This window comes from Anopheles stephensi, chromosome 3 (genome assembly GCF_013141755.1).
Source record: "Anopheles stephensi strain Indian chromosome 3, UCI_ANSTEP_V1.0, whole genome shotgun sequence".
Classification (NCBI taxonomy): Eukaryota; Metazoa; Arthropoda; class Insecta; order Diptera; family Culicidae; genus Anopheles; species Anopheles stephensi.
Window position 1 is genome coordinate 49,028,886 of NC_050203.1, and position 22,202 is coordinate 49,051,087.

General features: G+C 40.5%; 1 protein-coding gene across 17 annotated transcripts in view; it reads right to left on the reverse strand.

Moving 5' to 3' along the window:
• Window positions 1-22,202, reverse strand: part of LOC118509040 (ankyrin-3) — a 52,755-nt gene that overhangs the window by 11,330 nt on the left and 19,223 nt on the right. For 11 of the 17 annotated variants that reach the window (XM_036049103.1, XM_036049097.1, XM_036049098.1 and 8 more), the window contains exons 3-10: window positions 9,956-10,063; window positions 9,584-9,880; window positions 9,353-9,508; window positions 8,424-9,277; window positions 7,325-8,352; window positions 6,334-6,450; window positions 2,338-2,587; window positions 656-751 (exon numbers count right to left, since the gene is read on the reverse strand). In XM_036049103.1, the coding sequence (XP_035904996.1) occupies window positions 656-751; window positions 2,338-2,587; window positions 6,334-6,450; window positions 7,325-8,352; window positions 8,424-9,277; window positions 9,353-9,508; window positions 9,584-9,880; window positions 9,956-10,063 (2,906 nt within the window). The remainder of the gene's footprint in view (window positions 1-655; window positions 752-2,337; window positions 2,588-6,333; window positions 6,451-7,324; window positions 8,353-8,423; window positions 9,278-9,352; window positions 9,509-9,583; window positions 9,881-9,955; window positions 10,064-22,202) is intronic. The other 6 variants (XM_036049114.1, XM_036049106.1, XM_036049112.1 and 3 more) reach the window with 4 other exon arrangements.

Sequence of the window (22,202 nt, forward strand, 5' to 3'; positions counted from 1 at the left end):
TATTACGCAATATGAACAACTATATTATGCAGTAATACTATAAACAAAGGAACTGTACAAAAGAAAATCGGTACAGTTTTTAACGGGAGATTGTTACTATTATGGTAAACTTCTACGATGAACATGAAATTTATGTGAGCACTACCAAAACGAGATCAAAAATGGCAGGTGCCAATGATAAGATTTAACCATCACCGAGCAGGAGTCCCTCATAATCTATAGACATCTATAGTCTAACTATACATTAAAGTAAGGTACTTGTTAGTTTAGATCGATAAAAATGGTCTTATCTAATGCGAATTTTAAATGACTGAACACTGTAATACATTTTATTCTATCAATAAAAATAAATCGGAAAGAACGATCGATAATGAAATGAAGCATAAAAGCAATAATAATTCAATAATGTTTGAACACAAGCGCATATAACTAAGCAATAGAGGAAAATATCAGCTTGCTAATGTGGCATGCAAAATAAAAACCCTCAATGGTCATTAAAATCAACACACTTAAAACGAATGCTTGAAAGTTAGTTGAACAAATGAAATTCACACACAAAAAAAAACTAAAACCAGACGCATTACTTGAAGTTAGTGGTAGTCAATCATAAACAAAACCAAACAAAATAAAAATAAATGAAACAAATTTTGTATACCTTTCCCTACACATCGGGACAAACTTTTTCTGATCACCACAATAAATGTTGGCCAATCGATCAATGGTCAACGACAGTGCGTCATTGCTGAGCGACCTACGGATCAAGTAGTGTTGGAAGTTCGGTTTTATGGCCCATCGTTGAACATGGATGCAGATGGAGGAAATTTCGGGATGCGGGACATACACGTTTCCGATATGTTTTTCACGGCAAATAGCGCAAATGTTATCAGTGTAAATGGGATAAGAAATGCACACGAAATCACACATTGAAACGAAACATAGAGTCGAGAATGCAGCATAGGGAACGGGAACCGGGAAGATGATTTAAAGGCAATAATGTTGCCATTTGGAACAAATGTAATGCAAAACAAAAGATATTGGGTTGGGTGGGGTAACCAAAAAAAAACAAATAAAATTGTATGTGAAACAGGATGCATGAACATAGGAATTAAGGAAAAAAAAGAAAAGAGAAAATGGTTTCTAACATTAATAGAATGCTTACACTAAACCCACAAAAATATACAAAAAGAAGTGGGCAATTATGAAATAACATAAACACAATCTGTTGTGCTTTACGAAAGGTTACAAAATGTGAGTTAGTTGCCAGAGAATGAATAGCTAAATTAAAACTCTTTCGTTGTGTTTCCACGTTTCGTTCGCAGGAAATTAGTTTCAGGAAAAATATACATCAAAGTTTTTAAAAGAAAACAAAACACTATTCATGTTGCAATCCAATCCAAATTGTTATCCTGAAATCGGTTACATGTTAACTTTACGAAACTCTTCAATATGCATTTCAATTTAATAAAAATAATCTGATGGAGACGCCCAGTAGTGCACGAGCCCATGTAAACAAGTCGTTTGTTGTTGTTAAAGTTAATTAATTTTTTATAATAACCAAACGCTTAATCTGACAAATAAAGGTTTAAGGTGCAACAATGCTAACTGCTCTCAATAAGCCAAAATCATTTTTTAATATGGTAATACATATTAAATAAGAATATTGCTGTGTTAATTACAGTATAATGTGATAAACTAATAAAGCTGGTCGAACCTTATCTGTTACTGATGACTTAAAATATTTCAAAAAATATTCTTTAGTGATTTTCCTTGTTTTTGTAGAAAGGTGGAATAACATGAAGTGAAGTCGTGATGTTGTTAAAAGCGAAATTTGTTAATTTATATCTAAGTCTTTGTTATACCATGAACGACATTAAAACAACATCACTGGAAATATTCATTACGTACGATAAATGATTTTAATGCGCCCAAGCAACACAAAAGATAATAGACTCCCACAATCAATTAAAGACCAACGAAAGTAACCCATCTTGCTAAGCAACACCAACACAGCAGCTTCACTGATGAAGCCAAGCGAATGAAGCGATCGATCGATCGATGATCGTTTTAATTTTAGAATTTTTATGAGTTTTAATGTGGTTATGTGTTGGAACCATTTCGTATTTCTAAACAACGGTCAAAAAAACTAAAGTTAAGTGCGGATCAAATAGGTTGAGACTACATCTACAGCTCCACCGAATGCGCTCACTAACTGTGCTCCAGTGTTTGGATGATGAGTTTCGATTTTTTATCCTCTTTTGAAATCAACCGATTGTTTAATTGAATGTTTTTTTTTTGCGATATCTAAAGAAAGCAACAACCAAACACTGTCTTACTTACCCAACGTGGATCGGCTTTCGAGTGATGTTTACATTATCAGTCACGGTGATGTCCAGCGGATTTGGCGTGTGGGACCGATCGGTGGCCGAAACGGTGTAGTTCTCTGCACGGGAGATGATTTTTTCCAAATATTTATCATCCTTCAATGGATCGATGCTCATGTTGGTGAGATTTGTGTCGTCAAACTGTTTGTTCTCGTCGCTTGTCATGTAGTTGTACTGCTGCTGGTCGGACATGATAGGATCTTCACCTAGCGGTTGAGTACATTGGATATGAAAGACGAAAACATTACTCATTAGTTTCTGCTGACCACAACGCTGAGATTGCAACGTTTGAGATGTTTGCTGGTTTTGCATGAGAAACAACCGTTCCATTGTAATGAACGCGCACTGTCAAGGTACTCGAGATGGCGATCGATGATCACAAGATGCACTTCTGTCACACGCTGGAACTTGAAGCTGATAAGTGACCAGAGGCGTCACGTCGAGAACAATGTTAATACTCAATCGAAGTGCGCATCCCAAGAACACTTATCTTGATCGGGGAATTCACATTCGATCGACACGATTACGTTTGCTCAATGAGTGAAGCATGAATAATCGCAGTTATCGATAAGCGTGATTGTGAGATGAGTTTATGGTGACATTGGTTCAACGATGGTAGCTGCAATGGAACACTGAACGTTGGAGGTGCAGTTTTGAACCTGCTACGTGTACACACTTGTGCTATAATATTTTCTAAAGTTGACTCGCTTATCTACTTATCAATTCTTGAGTGATCTAAGAGCTTACTACCAACAAACCACACAGCATAGGTCAATCGAAAACCAAACTTTAGCAATTCACAATGTCGAAAAATCGCTAGCGGCAGTGTCACACTTGTATTTTCAGCTAGAAACAATACGGTACTGCGATCGTGTCTGAGTGCGTGATCGTCGTGAAAACTCCTACACAAACAATCTCTCCGATGTTCGCACCATGCCCGTGTTACCATCTGACACAAACACACACGTTTTCACGAGAGACGCGGGTAATGTACTCAATATAGAGCAGACTCTGACCGACAAAAATGACACATAATCGAGAGAGTATGACTAAATCGGTGTTTTTAATTTATCTGAAGTCTGCTTTGAAAATTAAATTACGCATGTCGTAAAATTTTGTTAAATAACTCTTGTTCATCATATTGAACTTACTATTTATCTACGTTGAATGGCTAATTAGTTAAAATATTTTTGTTTTTCCGTTTCCATAAAAATCATTAAATCCAAGAGCATATTTATTGACATGGCTAATGTATGCAATGTACTATAACAATATAAAATTTATATTTAAATAAACAAACAAATATGTTCCTCTTCAGTCGATAGACTCACACCATCGGCCGGCCAATGAGAGTAAACCGTTTGTACGGAAATCGTACGTATCCGTAACGAACAACTTCCCGTCTCACGTCATCGTACAAGATTTTGTCGAGTTCAAAGAGAAAATTTATTTTTATCCCCCAAAACATCGACGATGAAGGGCGACGGTTCGAACGTACATTCAACGCTGTACGGGGATGCATGCATCTCTCGAACACTACTTCCAAAAGTGTCGTAAAACAGCTACTTAAGTTTTTGGGACCAAAAGGAGGTAAAATAGAAATCGCCGAAACTCGCTCGTTTGAATATTTCAGTAGACAAACTACAAGTCACAGTTAGGCACATCCCTTCTTTTCCAATCATTCCGCTCATTTTTCAATCGAGAAGATCACCACCGCATAGACTATTTCACCCACAAATCATTCGTTTACCGTGCAGCATGAATGAAACTAGCACGCAAGAGCACGGCAAATATCTCTTCCGGTATGGCGCGTAGGGACAGTTGATGGCGGTTCCTTACGTTCCATGGGCTGATTGTGCATCAAACCGTTCTCTCTCTCTCCTTAACAGCCGATTTTACTTCGAAACTCTTCACTGCACAGTGGCAGTTTATTTATAGCGGACGAACACGAATCGTAAATGCGGCCATGCCAGCAGTTCAAAATTCCATCCCAACAGCGTCCGTCTGGTTTGAATTTATGGAATACGAAAAACGAATACAGTGTGGCGGCACACTGTATTCTCCACAGGTTATGAACTCGAATGCATTTACGAAACATGCCAAGTCCGCCAGTGCAAGTCTAACGCATTTCCTCATTTACGCAGTGCGTGTCCGTGTCAAAATGACAAGAATGATTACTCAAAACACTACCGCATAAGAATGTTAGGGAAAGGTGTCTGCCTCAGTTACAGCACGATAGATTACTTGGCCAAAGAGGCCGTCGTTCGTACTGTGAAAATTGTCTGTAGTTTAACTGTATCATTGCTCTGCCGTAATGCCCTGGCTTGCTGTCATTTCTTCAGATTTTACTTTTCTGAAATAAAATTAATACTTTATTCGAGAAAAAAGTATAAATGAAGCATGATTCAACTTCATTCACCAACTGCTCTACTTGTATATGTACCTATCTACAACGTAGACCATGGCGGCAGACGATCCACATTCGTACTGGCGACCCAAAGAGCGACTGAATTGAGTAGCTTGCACACTCATCGTGGCCACTTGTGCTACCATGCTATGGTTTGGTTGTTTTATACACATGAACTGTTTGGCCAAATGCTTCAAATTGAAACTAGAAACAACAAACACTACAATCTGCTTTGTACAGGGCCGCGCGTATTGCGGATCCGGGAAAAATGAATTGATTGGACATCTTCCCTTTTACCTAACTTCCCCCCCGGGAACCCGTATTCGCACTCACGATGCGATAGACTCACAATGTCACAATAGCACACGATACGTTCGCCACCTTTGCGAGAAACAATCAAACCGGCAAATGAACGATAATTAGTGGCATGTGGCTTCTTTATTGCTTAGGCTGCTGCTGTTGCTGCCGTTGTCGGTCGGTCGAACCGCTCCGACCACGTGAATAAGCACAAACACGCACACTGCCAATGCGAGAATAATTCTCCACGAAATATGTAATGCCACAGTACAATTCAGAAACACGGCTCCATGTATAAAATAACCGCCCAGTAACGTTGGAAGTGGAGGTCGATTTCACCGAAAACATGCATTACACTTGGATTCCTACCGGTTAGCTGGGGCCAGCGTTTGTTGGGTGAAGTTAACTGAGGATACTACAAGTTTTGAAGGAAACCGGACACATGCGACGCTACTACTACCGCAGAGTACGATTGACTAGAGCGCGCTTCACGTGCGTTTGGAGAGTTGATTCGGACCGATCGTCAAAGCCACACACGCACACACTTTTGCCCAAAGCAGTGCTCCAACGACGTACGCTATTTGTGGAGCGGCCCGTTGTTAGTATGTTTACTCCCAACCCTCGCGTTCTGAGTTCGCTCGCCGGTTGGCGGTATACTAAGACGCGGTGGTAATAGGATTTGCACAATGCGGGTGGTTGTGTGAATGCGATGTAGTAGCGCGGGTGGGGTGAATAAGTGAGTGAGTGATTTAGAACACGCGGCGATTTATGATGGATGCCGAAGAGTAGAACGGGTCAGAGGAGAAAGTATGAGCTGGCGCGGACCATTCGCAACCACGCGTTCTGTGTGATTGAATGAATGGGTACGAAACGAGGAAAGTCCACCACCACACGCTAACGCCATCGTCACCATCCTGCCTCCATCTGACCATTATACCCTCGAAAGGCTAACGGAATTCCAGAGCAAAATGTTCCGTCAAAGCAAGAAATGGTTGGACGTTGGTGAAAACCCAAAATACTACGGCAAAACTAAGAGTCTAAGCTAACGCAAACATGGTACCGCATATGGACGACGTCATTGTGTTCTAATGTAGCTATGCTTATGTATGATTATTATGTATGCAATTGGGCAGAGAGCGAAAGAGAGTCGAAGAGAGTATGTTGGCGTGTTGATGTTGGTGTAGTTGAGTTTGTATGTGGGTGTGTGTGTGTGTGTGTGTGAGGCTGATTAGTTTACGGCCAACTTACGTGTGTAACGCATTTGCGATTGATAGTACTTGATAGCACCACTACCGCCATACAATTGCTGCGCTTGCATTAGGGCTTTCATAGCACTAGGTGGGGGTGGCGTGCCTCCTTCGGGCCCTCCGGGGACGAACGGCGCAAGCCGCGAAGTAAAGGTGTGGACAGCGAACAGTTAGGAGGTATTGCAGGAAGATGCGGAGTTATGCGGCAAAATTTGTTTATTTTTTCCGCAGGAGAGCGGTTTGATGCCAGTTGTTTGTTTTCGTTTTCAGAATGCGAGCCCATCAACAAACCAACCGGGAAAAGGAGATGTTAGGTTCAACAGCCAATCATGGTGAAGAGTTAACCATTTTCGATAGTTGTTGAGTGTTATGAAAAATTTTCGCAATGGTCATTAAATTGAAATCGTGTAAAATATGATGTGGGAATAAGTTTCCATGAAGGAGTAGACAGTAAAACCAATACAATGGATGAAAGAAGGAAAGGAAAGTAAAAGAGATAGAAAGATAGCAGAAGTTAGAGATATTAAGATAGGACCGACAGTAACATTTGAGAGTGGCTAAAAGAAGCAATTGCAATTGTAGCAACACAATTTGTAGTAAGCATTTGTAGCAGAAACTATAGTTCTCTAACCAGTCATGGTTAAATTATGCCTAGATTGTTGTAACTCCTGTTTCTCCTTCGGGTAAGCTTGTAATGCTCATGTTGTTAAACTTGTCTGTGTTTGTTTCATGTGTAGCAGCATAATGATTCATCGCAACCAGTCCACCGATGTCTAATTCGCTACGTGAACACGGATCAGCAACATATTTTGATCAGCACTTCACATACCAAATACAAAGGCAATATTTACAAATCACAATAAGCAATGCTTGCGTCAGCAAACCCTTTCTCCACCACAATAATCATTCATTCGAGGCATAAATTACAAAGCGTTTGCTAAACGTAAGTATAATCCAAACAGTGACTGTTTTGAATCCATTCTTAAACTTACCCTCATCTTCGGAGTCCGACAGGAACGTTTCGTGGATAGTTTCTGGTCCAACGATTTTAAACTTTTCATCAACCGTCTGCGTGACGCTTGTTTCGGTCACTACTTTAAGCGTCTCCACCACGGTGATGTAGCCCAGTTTGTCTGCGATCGATAGCGCTGTCTGGCCACCGTTAGTCACCGCTTCCGGATTGGCTTTGTTTTTCAGCAGAATGTTGATGATGAGCGTGTGTCCTTGCTGAGCAGCCTGATGCAGCGGGGTATGACCGATGTTGGTCTTCATCTCGATGTTTGCGTCATTTTCGATCAAATATTTCACCATTCCGGCTTGACCAAAATGAGCGGCCACGTGAAGCGGAGTAAAGCCTGTCTTTGTCACCGGATCAATGCGAGCCTTGTGTTCCAGTAGCGTTTCAGCGATGCCCACATTGTCTTCCTGTGCGCACAGATGTAACGGTGTCAGCCCATTCTTGGCCGCATGGTTAGGATCGGCCCCGTTGTTCAAAAGGGTACGAGCCATGTCACCGTGACCTTCCTGGGCTGATAGGTGCAGGGGTGTGAAACCAGTTTTGCTTTCTGCGTTAGCATCCGCCTTGTATTCAAGCAGCGTTGTGGCGATATTCAGCTGATTTTTCTTTGATGCAATGTGTAGCGGCGTATGGCCGTTCTTGGCTGGCGAATACGGTGATGCACCTTTCTCTAGCAGCAGAAGTGCTACTTTCTGATGATCGTAGTGACTAGCAACGTGCAATGGGGTCACACCATTCTTGCCCTGTACATCCACCTGAGCGCCTCGTTCAAGAAGCAATTCAGCGCACTTTAAATTGCCGTACTTCGCGGCCAAATGCAGTGGTGTGAAGCCCTTTTTCGTGACCGCTTCTACGTTAGCTTCATTGTCCAACAATAAGGAAGCCACTTCATCTTGGCCCTCCTTTGCCGCTATGTGCAATGGCGTGTAATTGTCCTTCGTGACGGCATCGATCTTTGCACCATGTTGCAGAAGCAGCATCACTATTTCCATGTTACCGATTCTATGGATGGCAAAAACAACAGACAACATTATTAAACGATTACACGTTGAGTATTCGAAAATAAACCTTACCGAGATGCGACATGTAGCGGTGTCTGATCTTCACGTGCTTGCGCATTAACGTACGCGCCGTTTCGCAGCAGGATACGAATGATGTCTGTCTGCTTGGCACGTGCTGCCAGATGAAGTGGTGTTTCACCCCGCACAGTCGGAATGTCCGGACTGGCATCGTGCTGCAGAAGATAGATGACGATGTTCATGCATCCCATGAAGCTAGCCACATGTAGCGGCGTTAGACCGCTCTCCGTAGTAGCTCCAATTGTGGCACCATGGTTTAGCAACAGCTCCACTACCTTAATCCGATTCTTCTTGCACGCAATGTGTAACGGTGTAAAGCCGTTCAGTGCACGCGCATTGGGATCGGCACTTCGATCAAGTAGCAACTTTGCCACTTTTACATGTCCACAGTGGGCGGCGACGTGCAGAGCGGTTAAATAGTCAATCGTAATGTCGTCAACTGGCGATTTGTTCATTAGTAAAATGCGCGCAGCGCTCACGTGCTCGCCCTGAGCCGCCATGTGCAGTGGGGCAAGTCCGTTTTTGGTCTTGGAAATTATCTCCGCACCATGTTCTAGCAACACTTCTATTACTTGATCGTGACCTGAGCGAGCTGCACAGTGCAGCGGAGTAAGACCGTCGCGAGTGATACTGTCGATACGACCATGGTTTGCGATCAAGAGCTTCACCATGTTCAGCTTTCCCCACTTGCACGCCACGTGCAGCGGTGTGATGTTGTGCTTTGCGGTAAAGTTTACGTCGGCACCTTTCTCAATCAGCAATTGAGCGACATTTACATTTCCGTAGTGTGCAGCAATATGCAGCGGAGTAAAGCCACTCTTGGACGATACATCTGGATTGTGCTCATTCTGGAAATGATGAATAGAAACAAATATTTGTGAATATCGAATACAAAATCCTGATGCGAATCATTTAAGTTTTACCTCCAGCAAAAGTTTTGCCGCCTTGACATCATCCTTCTTGGCCGCTATATGTAGTGCTGGTAATCGAACCTTGCCGCGCGTATCGCTTTCAAGCAGTACGGCTACTACTTTGTCATGACCTTGCTGCATCGCCACTGCCAATGGCGTAAAGCCGTCCTGAAAATGACAATAAATAATGAGTTTACGTTAATAAGGGAGACTACGCTTTGTTCAACATTTCGAATGACCTACCTCTGTAGCCAACGCAGGATTAGCGCCCTTTGCAAGCAGATAATTTACACACTCATCATGGTTTTCCTGTGCGGCCATGTAGAGCGGCGTGAATCCATTTTGAGACTGCACGTTAACCGATGCGTTATATTGCAGGAGCAGCTGAATGATCTCCTTTTGGCCAGCCAGTGACGCGATGTGCAGCGCTGTGTTGCCCTTCTTAGTGGCATTATCGACGAGTGCACCGCGTTTCAGTAGTTCGTTAACGATGTCGTAGTGGCCATCTTTTGCGGCAAGATGCAGCGCGTTGAGACCATTCTGTGGTGGGAAAATCAGATACACAAACACATGTACGCTATTGCAAAAATTGTACCACATGACGGGCCGTCTTACCGTATTGCACGTGTTGATGTCGGTCACCTGACCAGTTTCGAGGTACTCTATCAGCTTCTGAAGATCTCCTGCCCTAGCTGCCCGTAGGAACGCTGTGTTTGTGTCGTTCTGAGTGAAAAAGAATAGAGGGGAAAATGTATTAATGAGCTGTCACAATTACACCGTGAATTACTGTGATTGTAAAGATTATAGCACGTAAGGTCGTAAACAGGTTTTGCAGTCGGAAAAATACTTTAATCTGTTCCATCAATGCCAAACAATTTAATTCGAAAATAAAATTTCGAAAAGAACTTGTATGATTTTATTTCTAAAATTTTAAAACGCTCACTCAACTCAAATAAAATGTTTTACGTTATACACTATTGTAAACATTTCTTCTGCATATTTGTCTTCGATTTTTTCGTGTCTTGGTTTTCAATGCCCAGAGGCTGGCAGCCTGACGATGATGATGGCAACACAGCAAATCTTTTGCGTAGTATACACACGTTCCAAGTAAGATTTCAATCCAAAACCTTTCGTATTGATGATAAGTGACTTAAGAATTCTTGTACATGACCGTGCTAAAACGATGATGTCTTACTTATATTTTTAATTGACAAAGCAATCATCTTTAACAAACTATATCACCAAAAAGGAAACATTTAAAATAGCATCACAATTTAACCAATTGGGCGGCGGTAAGATTCAAACTCTAATATATCAGGCATGTGAGCAACACTTGCAGAACCACAACACCATTCGGGTGCTATAGCGCGTTGATTGGGTGCAAAGGTTAGTTACGCACGGTGCATGGCATGGATTCAATATTGTTCCGAGTTTCATTTAGGCGTCTGGATTCCATCAACGTTTGCTTAGGCTATCTTAAATGGTATGTTTGTATACACGCGGAATACCCATTATTTTACACTTTCCTGCCGTTACTTCCTTTGCCGCTAGGAGCGTACAACATTAATCGCATTTCCCTGACTGCCGAGAGGAGCGTTCATCTTCATGGAAGAAACACTTACGCCGGTTGAATACGATTATCGAAGTTTTCGGGAATTGTATAGTTTTTGTTTTCTACGCCATTAGCCAATTATCAATTAATCAATGATTTAATAACACTAATACTAAACTAATCGCAATATTGGGCCGTACTTAACAAATAGAAAAAAAAACTCAAATAACAACATTTTTAACAGCTTTAGAATCAAAGAACATTGATAACAAAAAAAAGCACGTTTTCTAATCGTTCACACCATATGTTTCGTGTTTTCTAATTTGTTGTAATTATTTTGTAAAAAAAAACTTTTAAAACGAGTTGGAAAAAAATTTGAAACTCTATATGTTCCCACGGATGTGAAAACACGCCATTCGTTAAGAAGCAAGAGTATAATTCGAAAGGATATGTTCAATAAATAATAGCTGAAGCAATCTTTTCACAACTGTTCACACCATCAATAATGAGCCACATATTCACAGCTACTTCCACACAGCCATAAATCACTTCTTCGTGTCGCGAAGGCAGTGTTCCAGAAAAAATTGGTAAACCAGAGAAAAGATTTGGTGTAAAGATATGACTTGTGACAAGTGTTCTGTCCATCCGCTGCATTTCCTCAACCATCGCTCTTTGGATATGTGCCACAACGACTTTGTTGCATTTCGATTGCAAAGGATGGGTGTACCATCATCAAGTGGTATCCGAAACGTTTCTACTTGACAACTTGTAACTTGACAAGCGGTCTGTAATATATGATTTTTTATATTGCAATAAATTTCTAACGATTTGACAGCTTTTTTAAAAGATAACATCCAGTATATCGTCAAAAGCTATTGTCTCAAAATTAGCCGCATTTAGCCGCATTCGCCATTCGTATCGTAAAGCGTATCGCTCTTACGAAGGCCACTCTATTGGTTACGAAAGCCACTTCAAATTGTGACGACGACTTTTCAAAATTTATTTCCGTACTAACAGAACCTCCAAATGGGTAGTGTTTAGCGTTTTGAAAACATCTCGTAGCATCAACTGTGCTCCACTTGACATTACAAAACTTTTAGACGTACAGATTGGGTATCGAATTGAACACTGTACCCGCGACCAATAGAAAGCAGTTCAATCGGCTGCATCGAATTTTAAAATTTGACCCTTCCCTTTGCAAAACGTAAACACGAACAGATTCGATTCGATAGCTATTGAATAAGTGAAAATGCATCTGCAGTGTAACAGATGCGTTTATTATTTTAATATTGGTTGAAGTCCGTTATTATAACATAATACTGGACTAGTATAGTATAGTGTAGTAATAGTACTGGACTGGTAAGTTATTTAAAAAGAGCCATCAATCCAGCATTGAGCACAAAGCAATTGTTTAGGAAGACGTGACAAATACAACTCATATGAGAAGTATACACGTTTTTCAATCATATTGGCCAGCGTTTATACGTACATATTCTTAACCAGCTTAAAATACGTCACAAAACAAATAATAAAGTGGTCTTTAAATGCGCAACGGAATGGCCTCAGGATGGACCGAAATCCAATCCCATGCGTTGATTTGTGCTAGTTTACGAGTGCTTTCACTTGCGAGACGTTTTATTGCGTTGCGTTAAGTTGGATCTCAGCGATGAGTGTATAAAATGGGCTGTCCGTAAGAAGTTTCAAGATTAAGAAGAAACGGTCCAGCGTTCTCCTGATGCAGGCAGAAGAAGTTATGACCCCATTAATTCTTCATTGAGAAGAGCAACCTTCGATAGAGTGAATGTGGTTTTAAAAAGAGTCTATTTTCAATCTAGCGACTGGCCACAAAAGTGTAAAATCGACATAAGAATAGTGTAAATCTTTACTAAGCGTTTAAAACCCGCTGAAAACCCCGAAGAAATTTGAATAGAAATGTGGAATAGTATGGTTGCAATAAATCTGAATTTATTATCACAAAAATCATAAATGGAGTCATCTTAATTGAACGATGAAGCCTCTCGCTAATTGGAACGAAAATAATTGGCCGCAAGCTAAATTATCAACGCCATGACCAACCAACGGTCGGAGCCATGACCGACCTGCTTCATACGAAAGTGTCATCAGCGAGCTCACAGTTCATCTCGATGGGTACGTACCGTACCGTGCCTTACTATACGAGGTAACAAAGCTACTTATGCAAAACATTCCTTTTTCGAATGTCCACGCAGGTACGTGAGTCTGGTATCGCATGTACTGTCTTTCTTAATTCCAAAAATCACACATCTTGCGGTAACAGCGAATGCCAGTCGCTAATTGGATAAGAGTACAAATAAGGAGCAAATTTCGACCAATTCGGAATATCCACAGACACGTACTATAACGTATAACAGAGTCACGTAGAAGGGCTGCGGAATTTAATACACTAAATTTGATACGAGATACTCATTAGGACGTTTGGAGGCATACCATAAACACTTTATATACACTGTTTATAAATGGTTATCCCATGGATGATGTCAATTACATTTCTGCAACTCACATACACTTGGAAAGCAAACACGCTGAGTAACTACTAACTTGTACTTTCATTACACATTAATCTTCCAACTTACATTATTTTGTGTAAACAAAGCAAACGTAAGGAAAGCCCTCATCAACAGAGGCTCTGGCATACAACCCGTTCGTGAAAAATGAATGGAACAGAAATAGAACACCGTAAATCAGCAATAATCGTTCGTAGCGCAACTGGAGCGGATGTTGGTCGCTATGAGCAAGGGAGGTACGGTTATGCAATTGTTCTAAGGCTCATCATGGAGGGGAGAGGGTGATTAAGTACTTCCGATAGGACGAACGGGAACATTGCCCGTTCCGTCAGCACGTTGCTTTCGTCGAAACGTGCACAAAACTAATTAACCTGTCAATTGTGTCCGTGACGGCCAGAAAGAGAGGAACTTGATAACGAGACACCGGAACACGTTGGCACAAACAGGTGAAGCAAATTGTATTTACGATTTTTACACCTTCTATTTTCATGACACAAAAAAATCGGAAGTAGGTGTCATCTGGCGGCATGATTCGAGTTTGACGCGATTGTATCGATACAGTGTCAATAAATCGATAGTCAATGTGATGAAGAATACTATCAAACATGACATACAGCACCTAATCTATTGTGAAGCGATACCCTTGTTTTCCTCATTGCTCATTTTGCTCAACATTTACAAACATGTTACTTTTTATGCTTCTACGAACAATCAAGGCAAATCATAAACGAATCAAAACAGGAAATAAAAAATACAACAGCATGTTAAAACTTTAATCTGTGGACCTATTAAATAACCAGTAAGCGCAAATCAAACAGTCGGATTTGTGTCCGACGCTGCCCTACGTTTTGAATTTATTTTTTAACTAACATCAGCACTGATATTGCTCAATTTGCATTTAACAGTAAACATTTAGCTTTGAGCTGAATTGTATGACTCATATTCATTTCATATTTTTTTGAACAAAAACTGCAAAGAGAGATCAATAGTTAGTTAGACAAAATCAATCCCTACTCTCCACCACCACAATCTTGTTCTAAAGCCATTAAACCATGTTCCACGAACCAAAACCACGAAAATCTGTCGTCTAGCATTGATTGTCACGACAGCTTGTTAACGTTCGGAAATGGTGTGCGTCCCGCTTGTGTACCTTGCTCGAAAACATCTTTTCCGCTGCAATGCGACACACTGAACAGCGTCGATGAATTTTGGGGTTTTTTTTTAATGCGGCATCAAAATCCAGCTGCGGAGAATTCTTACATCGGTCAGAAGATTTTGCCCGTGTTCTCCACTATTCAACTAAACAAATTTTATCACGATGATATTTAAATTCATGCGCATTTTTATGTATATTGCTAAAAAATATTTTATTTAAATAAATGTTATTTATACTTGATGACATAGTTTGCCTACATACTCATCCAAACTGTTAATAAAGATTTATTTCACTTGATTTGTTTAAACAAAAAGAAAAAAAAACTATATCCATCAAACATTCTCCCACATTTAATGGATGGCCAATGTGATACAGCTTAAACTTTCTCTAGATTGGGATAAGTAGATATTGCAAAAAATCCTATGATAAAAAATTTAAGCAAAAACCACATAACCTACACCAGAAGAACATACGTATGGTCAATTGTCACGCGAGTCTGTCCGGTCATGTCCTGTCCTGTCTGCATATCCTTCAATACACACCCTCCTATTTTCATTATGTCCGGCTCCTAATTTCATTAGCCATAACCCACAAAAAATGTATGGACGTGCGACACGACAAACTGACACCAAAGCGGCTTGTCAGCGTAAAATCTTTAGCCAATTTGTTAAGAGTGTTTGTTTACCATTGACATTCGTAGCGTTGTGGTTTTACATTGGGTCGCAAGGAGCCCCACCAATCTTTTGTATCCAATATTCATTTCATCGAAACTTATAAAATGGAACAGTTTTCACTTTTCTTCTTCTTTTTAATATTTCCCCTAACTTCGTCGGGACAAGCCGGGAAGCCGCCAAAAAAGTAGCAGATGGTGTATTAGGTAATCTTCCCACGAACATTAACACAATTCCTTATCCCTGGGTAAGCACGAGTTCGCAAAGGAATCCTTATTTTTTCAAGAATAGCTAGTCGCATTCGCTCCGCGCTTTAAGATAGATATCGATCAGCTGCATACCAAAGGCTTCCAAAACGTTGCGTGTAATCTCAAACATCACTCTACTCGATCCCTGGATTCGAATCATGTTATAATGTAACCTAAACAACCCTCTATCAAAGCATTAGTCTAAGCCGGCTTACGGCAATCGTACACTTATGATCTACTTGAAGACATGACATGAGAAACATTCGATTGTCTACTCCGACCACAGATTTTGAACAAAATATTGTATTTTGGATTGTAAAAAAAACTGTGCTATCAAAATTAATAATCCATTGCTTTCTTTTTTATATCAGTTGCTATGAATTCTTCCGGTTTCGAAATTATGTACTCCATTGTACCTCTAATCGTAAAATAACGACCATTTATAAAATGCCAAAATGGTATTACACTGTATTTAATCTACATTCTCCGATATTCCGATAAGTTAAAATCATATTAAATGCTAAATGATGTTGAACGCAGACTCAATTTATATGTCATGTCCAAAGAATCAGCGATCAATCGCTTAAGAAGGCGCGATAAAACCAAACCAGCCGCACTTGCTGTAGGCGGTCACAGTTTGAATTCTCCACTCATAGGTGTGATATCAGCTGTGCTTGATAAGCAATATTTGCAATAAGATAGCGGTTAATTAAGAAAGCTAATACGATTGGCGAAGTATCGCCGAAACCTGTGGAATGAAGTATAGTCAGTCTATGATGCCATTTCTTGCCCATCTGCATGTATGTAAATGTTTCGACGTACATGGTTTACAATAAGTAAGGACTAAATCAAATTTCTGCATCCACATCTCCGTCTTCCGGCAAGATAAAATGTCACTTGTTGCAACTGAAATAGCGTTAGAACATTTGCACTACGTGCTATATGAAATTTAAAATCAGAATAGACTGAAACGTGGTTAGTCTTACAGGGAAAATATGTTTTCATGTATTAATTAGTAAAATACATAAAAAAGCTTTCCCCACTTAATCATCAAAATAAACAACACATTCGCAATTCTTCAATACGCTTATAAACGAATAACTGTCCGATGATTTCATTTTTTACAAATCTCATTTCAAATTCGGGAATGTCAAGTGGTTTGCGCATTAGCGAACGCATTTTCGGGACGATGCACGAGGAATATCTGACTTCTAGCGATACAACAAAGGCGCATAAATTAAACTCTCCAACATTAGGCATTAGGCTCGACTTGTGTGCGATACCACACATTGAAACGATCGATAATCTGGTCCGCTTTGGTTTTGCAACACACCGCGGTGGCCAGTGATGCGCCACCCTTTTTTAAACCGCCCTCACTCGAGTGCTCGATGCTTGACGTCAGTCGTACGCTCGGAGAGAACCGGAGTGTGGACAACAATCGAGGCCGACCGAATGACGCCAGCGCGAAGCGGCAAGAGCACTTGAACGCTTCCGATCGCATTTTTGTTTTCCACAGTTTCGTTTCCTTTTTTTTTCAATTCTTCATCATTTTTTTTTCTAAACTCACAGTAGTCACAATCGCGCAATTTGAATATGAATAATTCAGCGTGTAGGCAGCAGCCTACAGGGAGAGGTAGGAGTCGGCCCGTGTCTGATGGACGTGCCGGGATGTTCCATTTGCTAGGTCACCTAATCGCCCTCGTTCCTGAGGGTATCTAATGGCCCAGATTCCAAACACACGATAGCTACCACGCGTTCGCTCGTGTTGATGGTACATAAAAATGGATTCCAAACTGTCTGCGATTGCAATACGTCTCGTACTAACAAAGAAGTTACCACCCTAAGCCATCTGACCAGAAAACAATCAACCATGGAAGTTTACTGTCTTTCTGCTCACAGAGGAATGGATGGAAGTTGTAGCTGCAAGATCTGCACAATTCCTTGTAAATGACACGTTCTCTACGAACAGAAAATAATGGAATGGATTATTCATCTAAAATAGAGCACTTTTTGACGTTAGGTTGTCAGTAATGCTCCTGGCATTATAAAATGACCATCGAAAATAGGACAACACGAAATGCACAATGCTAATGTAGAATAGACTGCTGAGTTATGAAACATACTGATTTAAAGCGATGCAACAAAGTCAATACAGAGAATTGAATGTTTGTAGAAAGATTCAGCCAGCTGCTGTTACGGAACGTATGATTGATTTAGTCCGGCAAATAAGGCAAATAAAATACACGTGCCCCGTCAAAACTCTGAAATTAGATTACATTCAAGTTCATCATCTGTACAAACTCGGCTAACCACACACCTATCGATGTGGTAAAAGTGAATAACATTACTACGTTAGTGTATGTGTACGACGACGAGGTGTTGTGTACAGAAGCAATTTGCACCCGCACTTTAATTTATTCACATATTGTAGTCATGCACGGGACATGCTGGAAGAGACACCAGCCCGAAGCTGAGTTGCTAATCATTTTACAAAACATGTTTTAAGAGATGGCATTAAAACCAATACAGTGAGATGTCCATTCTACTCAATATCGATTTTTTCTTATCAATGCATTACATAAATGATATGCAGTGTATCGAAATTAAGTAACTAAAAATATATTCTACGTTTCAAATGACGGTTCCTTTTCCTTCAAAATACCAAGTGATTTCTGCAGAAAAACGGCAAGTGTATATAATAATTATATGCTAAAAAAAGCTCAAATTAAAGTATTACACCTGAACACGATCTAAGCTACTCCCTCGATTGGACAGTCAGCACAAGAGTAACTTGTTTTTACATACATGACAGGCAACAACAATCCGAATCAAAACGGCTTTCCAGTCAGTCAAGGTCATAGGCCTAAAAAGAACTCACTACGATGAATAATGACGCCCGATATGGTAGGCTGATGCAGATGCTGTTAATGAACGTCAGGTAACTACGCTAAACGCATACAGCTCGACCGTGAGAAAACGTATGGTTGGTGTTACGACACGACTAAACGCGTCCTGGACCGAACGACACACTATCCATTACACAGGCAACACAGATTGTTTGAACACAGATGACTGTACAGACAGGTGAGTGAAACGCTGTGGTAGTAGACGCTAGAATGTTCACAGACACTATCAACAAGTTGCGTCTGAAATAGTCTGGCCTGCGATAGTTTTACTTTAAATATGGTTACATATTAACTCGACCATCTGCACTGTTAAAAAATAAATTAATATTCAAAACAAACATCATTGATCGGAAGGTCCTGCGTGATACAAGTATCAATTACATAGAACATCAATTGAAAGGTGCACGTGCGGAGCTCTACACAGATGGTATCGCTCCACAGTTGATTGATCCTCATGCAAAACAAACGACCATGTCCGTTGGCTGTTTCAATCGAAACAAGAAACTGGATTGCTTATTAGAATGATGTGATCAGAACGAAACAATAAGCAACCAGTTTGCAGCCGCTACAGAGCTTAGATGGCAGTTGTTGACAAATCAACGGTAACAAAACATCGCAAGCATGTGAATCACTTCCGTATCTTACGTTGTCACACACGTTCGTGTTATTGGCTGGCGTCATCAGGAGCGAACATTCTCCGGCAATAAAAACATACTTGGGTGGAGCGAACGGCCAGTTTTTGCCTTCGTTGTTTACTGACCCAACGTTTATATACTTTTCAAACACGCGGCGAGGGTGGCTAATAGGACGACTCTCAGTAGTGGTCGTCACCCATTTGATTGTCAAGCACCAGAGGCCGAACAAGTTTTGTCGATCTCCGACCCAAGGTGCGCCTCTTTTCGAAGCTATGACATCATTGACCACGCTGAGAAGAAGTCGTTGTAATTTTTTCGTGCTATCTTTTAGCTGTAGCGCACAGCATAAGTCAATAAGTTCGGTTAGCGGGTGTGACCTTTGACAAACATCAAGATCACATCATCAATGTCTCCTCTACCATGCTTTCCTTATCACAGGGGAGAATGGATAGTGGTAGTTGTTCCAGCATGGGCACGAGCAATAGATTTCAAATTGATTACAAGCCACCCTAACGAATGTAACGACCACAGTCCACACCTTTTCAGTAACCTGACTACAAGGTTACGCGTCCATATTGGACGTTGCTTTGATACTTTGTGCGGGCTTGATGCCCCGAAGTCCCGCAATTCGAACCAGCTGAGTAGTGACATCATCGTGAACAGGGAGGAACGTTTGTTTGCAGTCTAGGGGTAAACTGTACCTTCGTATCACATTCTCGTTCGTCACCTTCCCGCGGTGGTTCAATTCATCGAGGGAAAGCGAACTGTATTGGTGTCACTTGGTCAAGAAGCCATTGGTCGATTAATATGGCTTCCATAGTTTGCACAACGTATTAACGCTCCATCTTGAATGAGTACGGTTTACAACTAATCAAGACCATTTTGGAAGTAAACTATTAACGCACTACGTTATGCAAGCGAGAAACATGTAGGTCAACAAGTTTCATACACAAAAAAATCCTTTTACTGTTTTTGAAGTGTTTAGAATATACATTGCAGATCGAGATTATCGCTTTACACAGCATTGGATACATTAAATATCACAATTGAAAGATAGCCAGTGACAGACACAAATTTACTACCCATTACTCATGGTCACCATTTTGTGGGCGTTTATCGCGATACACATACGAAATAGTTGCTAAACGAAACGATCTCGACGAATATCTGAACCGTGATGTTTCTCACGCGTCCTTTATCGCACGTTGACACACGCACACACATGACCAACATTATTGAAGCAGTCTGTAGGAGTTACTAAGCTGCAAACGAAGAAGCTAAAGAAAGTGTTGAAAACCGTCTCACAGTTGATTTAGTTGAGTTCAATTGATTGAGATAATAAATAAACTTCACTATCCGAAGGCGCGGGCTTGATACCAACCAAAAATGTTTTGGTACACTTTAAGGAGCGCCAATGGTGCTGTTTTATCGCTCCCGAAATTGCACATATATTGTCACTTAACTCGTTAATAATGTGTTTAATTCCATGTACGTACCAGAGGACGGAATTCCATGACCAACTTCGCATACAATAATCTCTGCCTTGTCGGACATACGCTGCGGCATAAATTCAGCGCTACTATTTGATTTTATCGCTGTTCTTTTTTACAGCTTTCAACCATAAACCACAATTGAAACGATGGAAGGAATCCGTTTCAGGGACGGGACGGCATTGAGATACAAACCTCACATGGTAGCGCAAAATGTGGCTGTTCGAATTTTGTCTCATATCAACAATTTAAAATACATTAGTGAGGAACCTGTGTGCCAATGACAATTAAGGTAATCGTGTCATTCCATTTCGCTTAAATGAGAAAATAATGTCCTGTATTAATTGTGCACAATTTAAGCTGAAAATAATAGCACTAGAGCTCTGGTAAATATGCATATCTTCTGAGAGAAGTATTTTCCTTGTGTAGTATTTTCCTTACCAACTAGGCTCATCGAGGAAGATCTTACCTGTAAAATGCAAGAAAAAGAAAAGAACAATTAGTATGCTGAATTTTATCATTTTCACGTTGATAAATATAATATTAAAATAGGCGCTTCTTCCATGTATCGTTTCAACTTGCTGTCTCTTATCGTATCTCTCTCTTTCTCTCTCTATCTCTATCTGTTCTGCCCCTTTCTGCCTCATAAAGACCTACATTTTCTTGATAACTTTAACTTCCATACACGCACAACATGCAACCGTCCCGACGCAGAGCCCTCAATCCATTTGGAAAATCCATTAAAATGATACACATTACAACTGACGCTGTGAAACATAAATCCGAAAAGAAAACCCACTAGCCGCACTATCCCCTCAAACATGCGCTTTCCGTTTGCTACAGGCGCATCAGTTGACCGCAACGGGGCGACACGCATGGTCTAGTTATTAATATTATTTATTTCTACTTTGCGCAGACACTATGGAATGACCGATCGATATGCCGAACGTCCACTGGTCTTGCCAGTTATTATTATATTCATTTAAATTGCCTCATTAAACGGAGTACTTCAAATGTACACATTACCACACCAAGAAAGCTATATAAGAACGGAAAAAATAATGCTGCCCATTGAATTTTTCAGTATTTTTAAACGAATAATATAAAAAATAAGCAATACGGCCAAACCCTTTCTCAAGATTTAAAAAAAATATATATCTTTTAGGATCTTCATTCAACATAGAGTAATATAACATAGGGTAAAGGAAAAAAATCAAAGAGACTTTTACTTTTACCACAAAGACTGTTGATGGGACTAAAACATGCTTAAAGAAACAATTTTTGCATCGTGTATAAAGCTTATGGTAGTGAATGGTCAAACAATAAAATACCACGTTCTTTTATCACAAGCCCTGCCAAAGGGGTTTTTATTTTCTTTTTTTAGATGCAACGTCGGAAAGGAAAATATCACCACAAACAAAGCAAAACACGCGCACACACCCTTAGAATTGGGGAACCTACAATTTGTTTTGTCTTGCACAGACATTAGAACACAACAGCAGCCAAGAGTAAAAACCACTCCCGCCATCTCGTGCGCGAGTCTGCAGTGTGTTAATTCGCTGAAGTATGACGACATCTCCTAGGGTAAGGCAGCGCATGTGGCGCGACAGTAAACAAGTGCACCGCTAAAGTAGAAGCGTAACATAAAGCATGCTTCAACC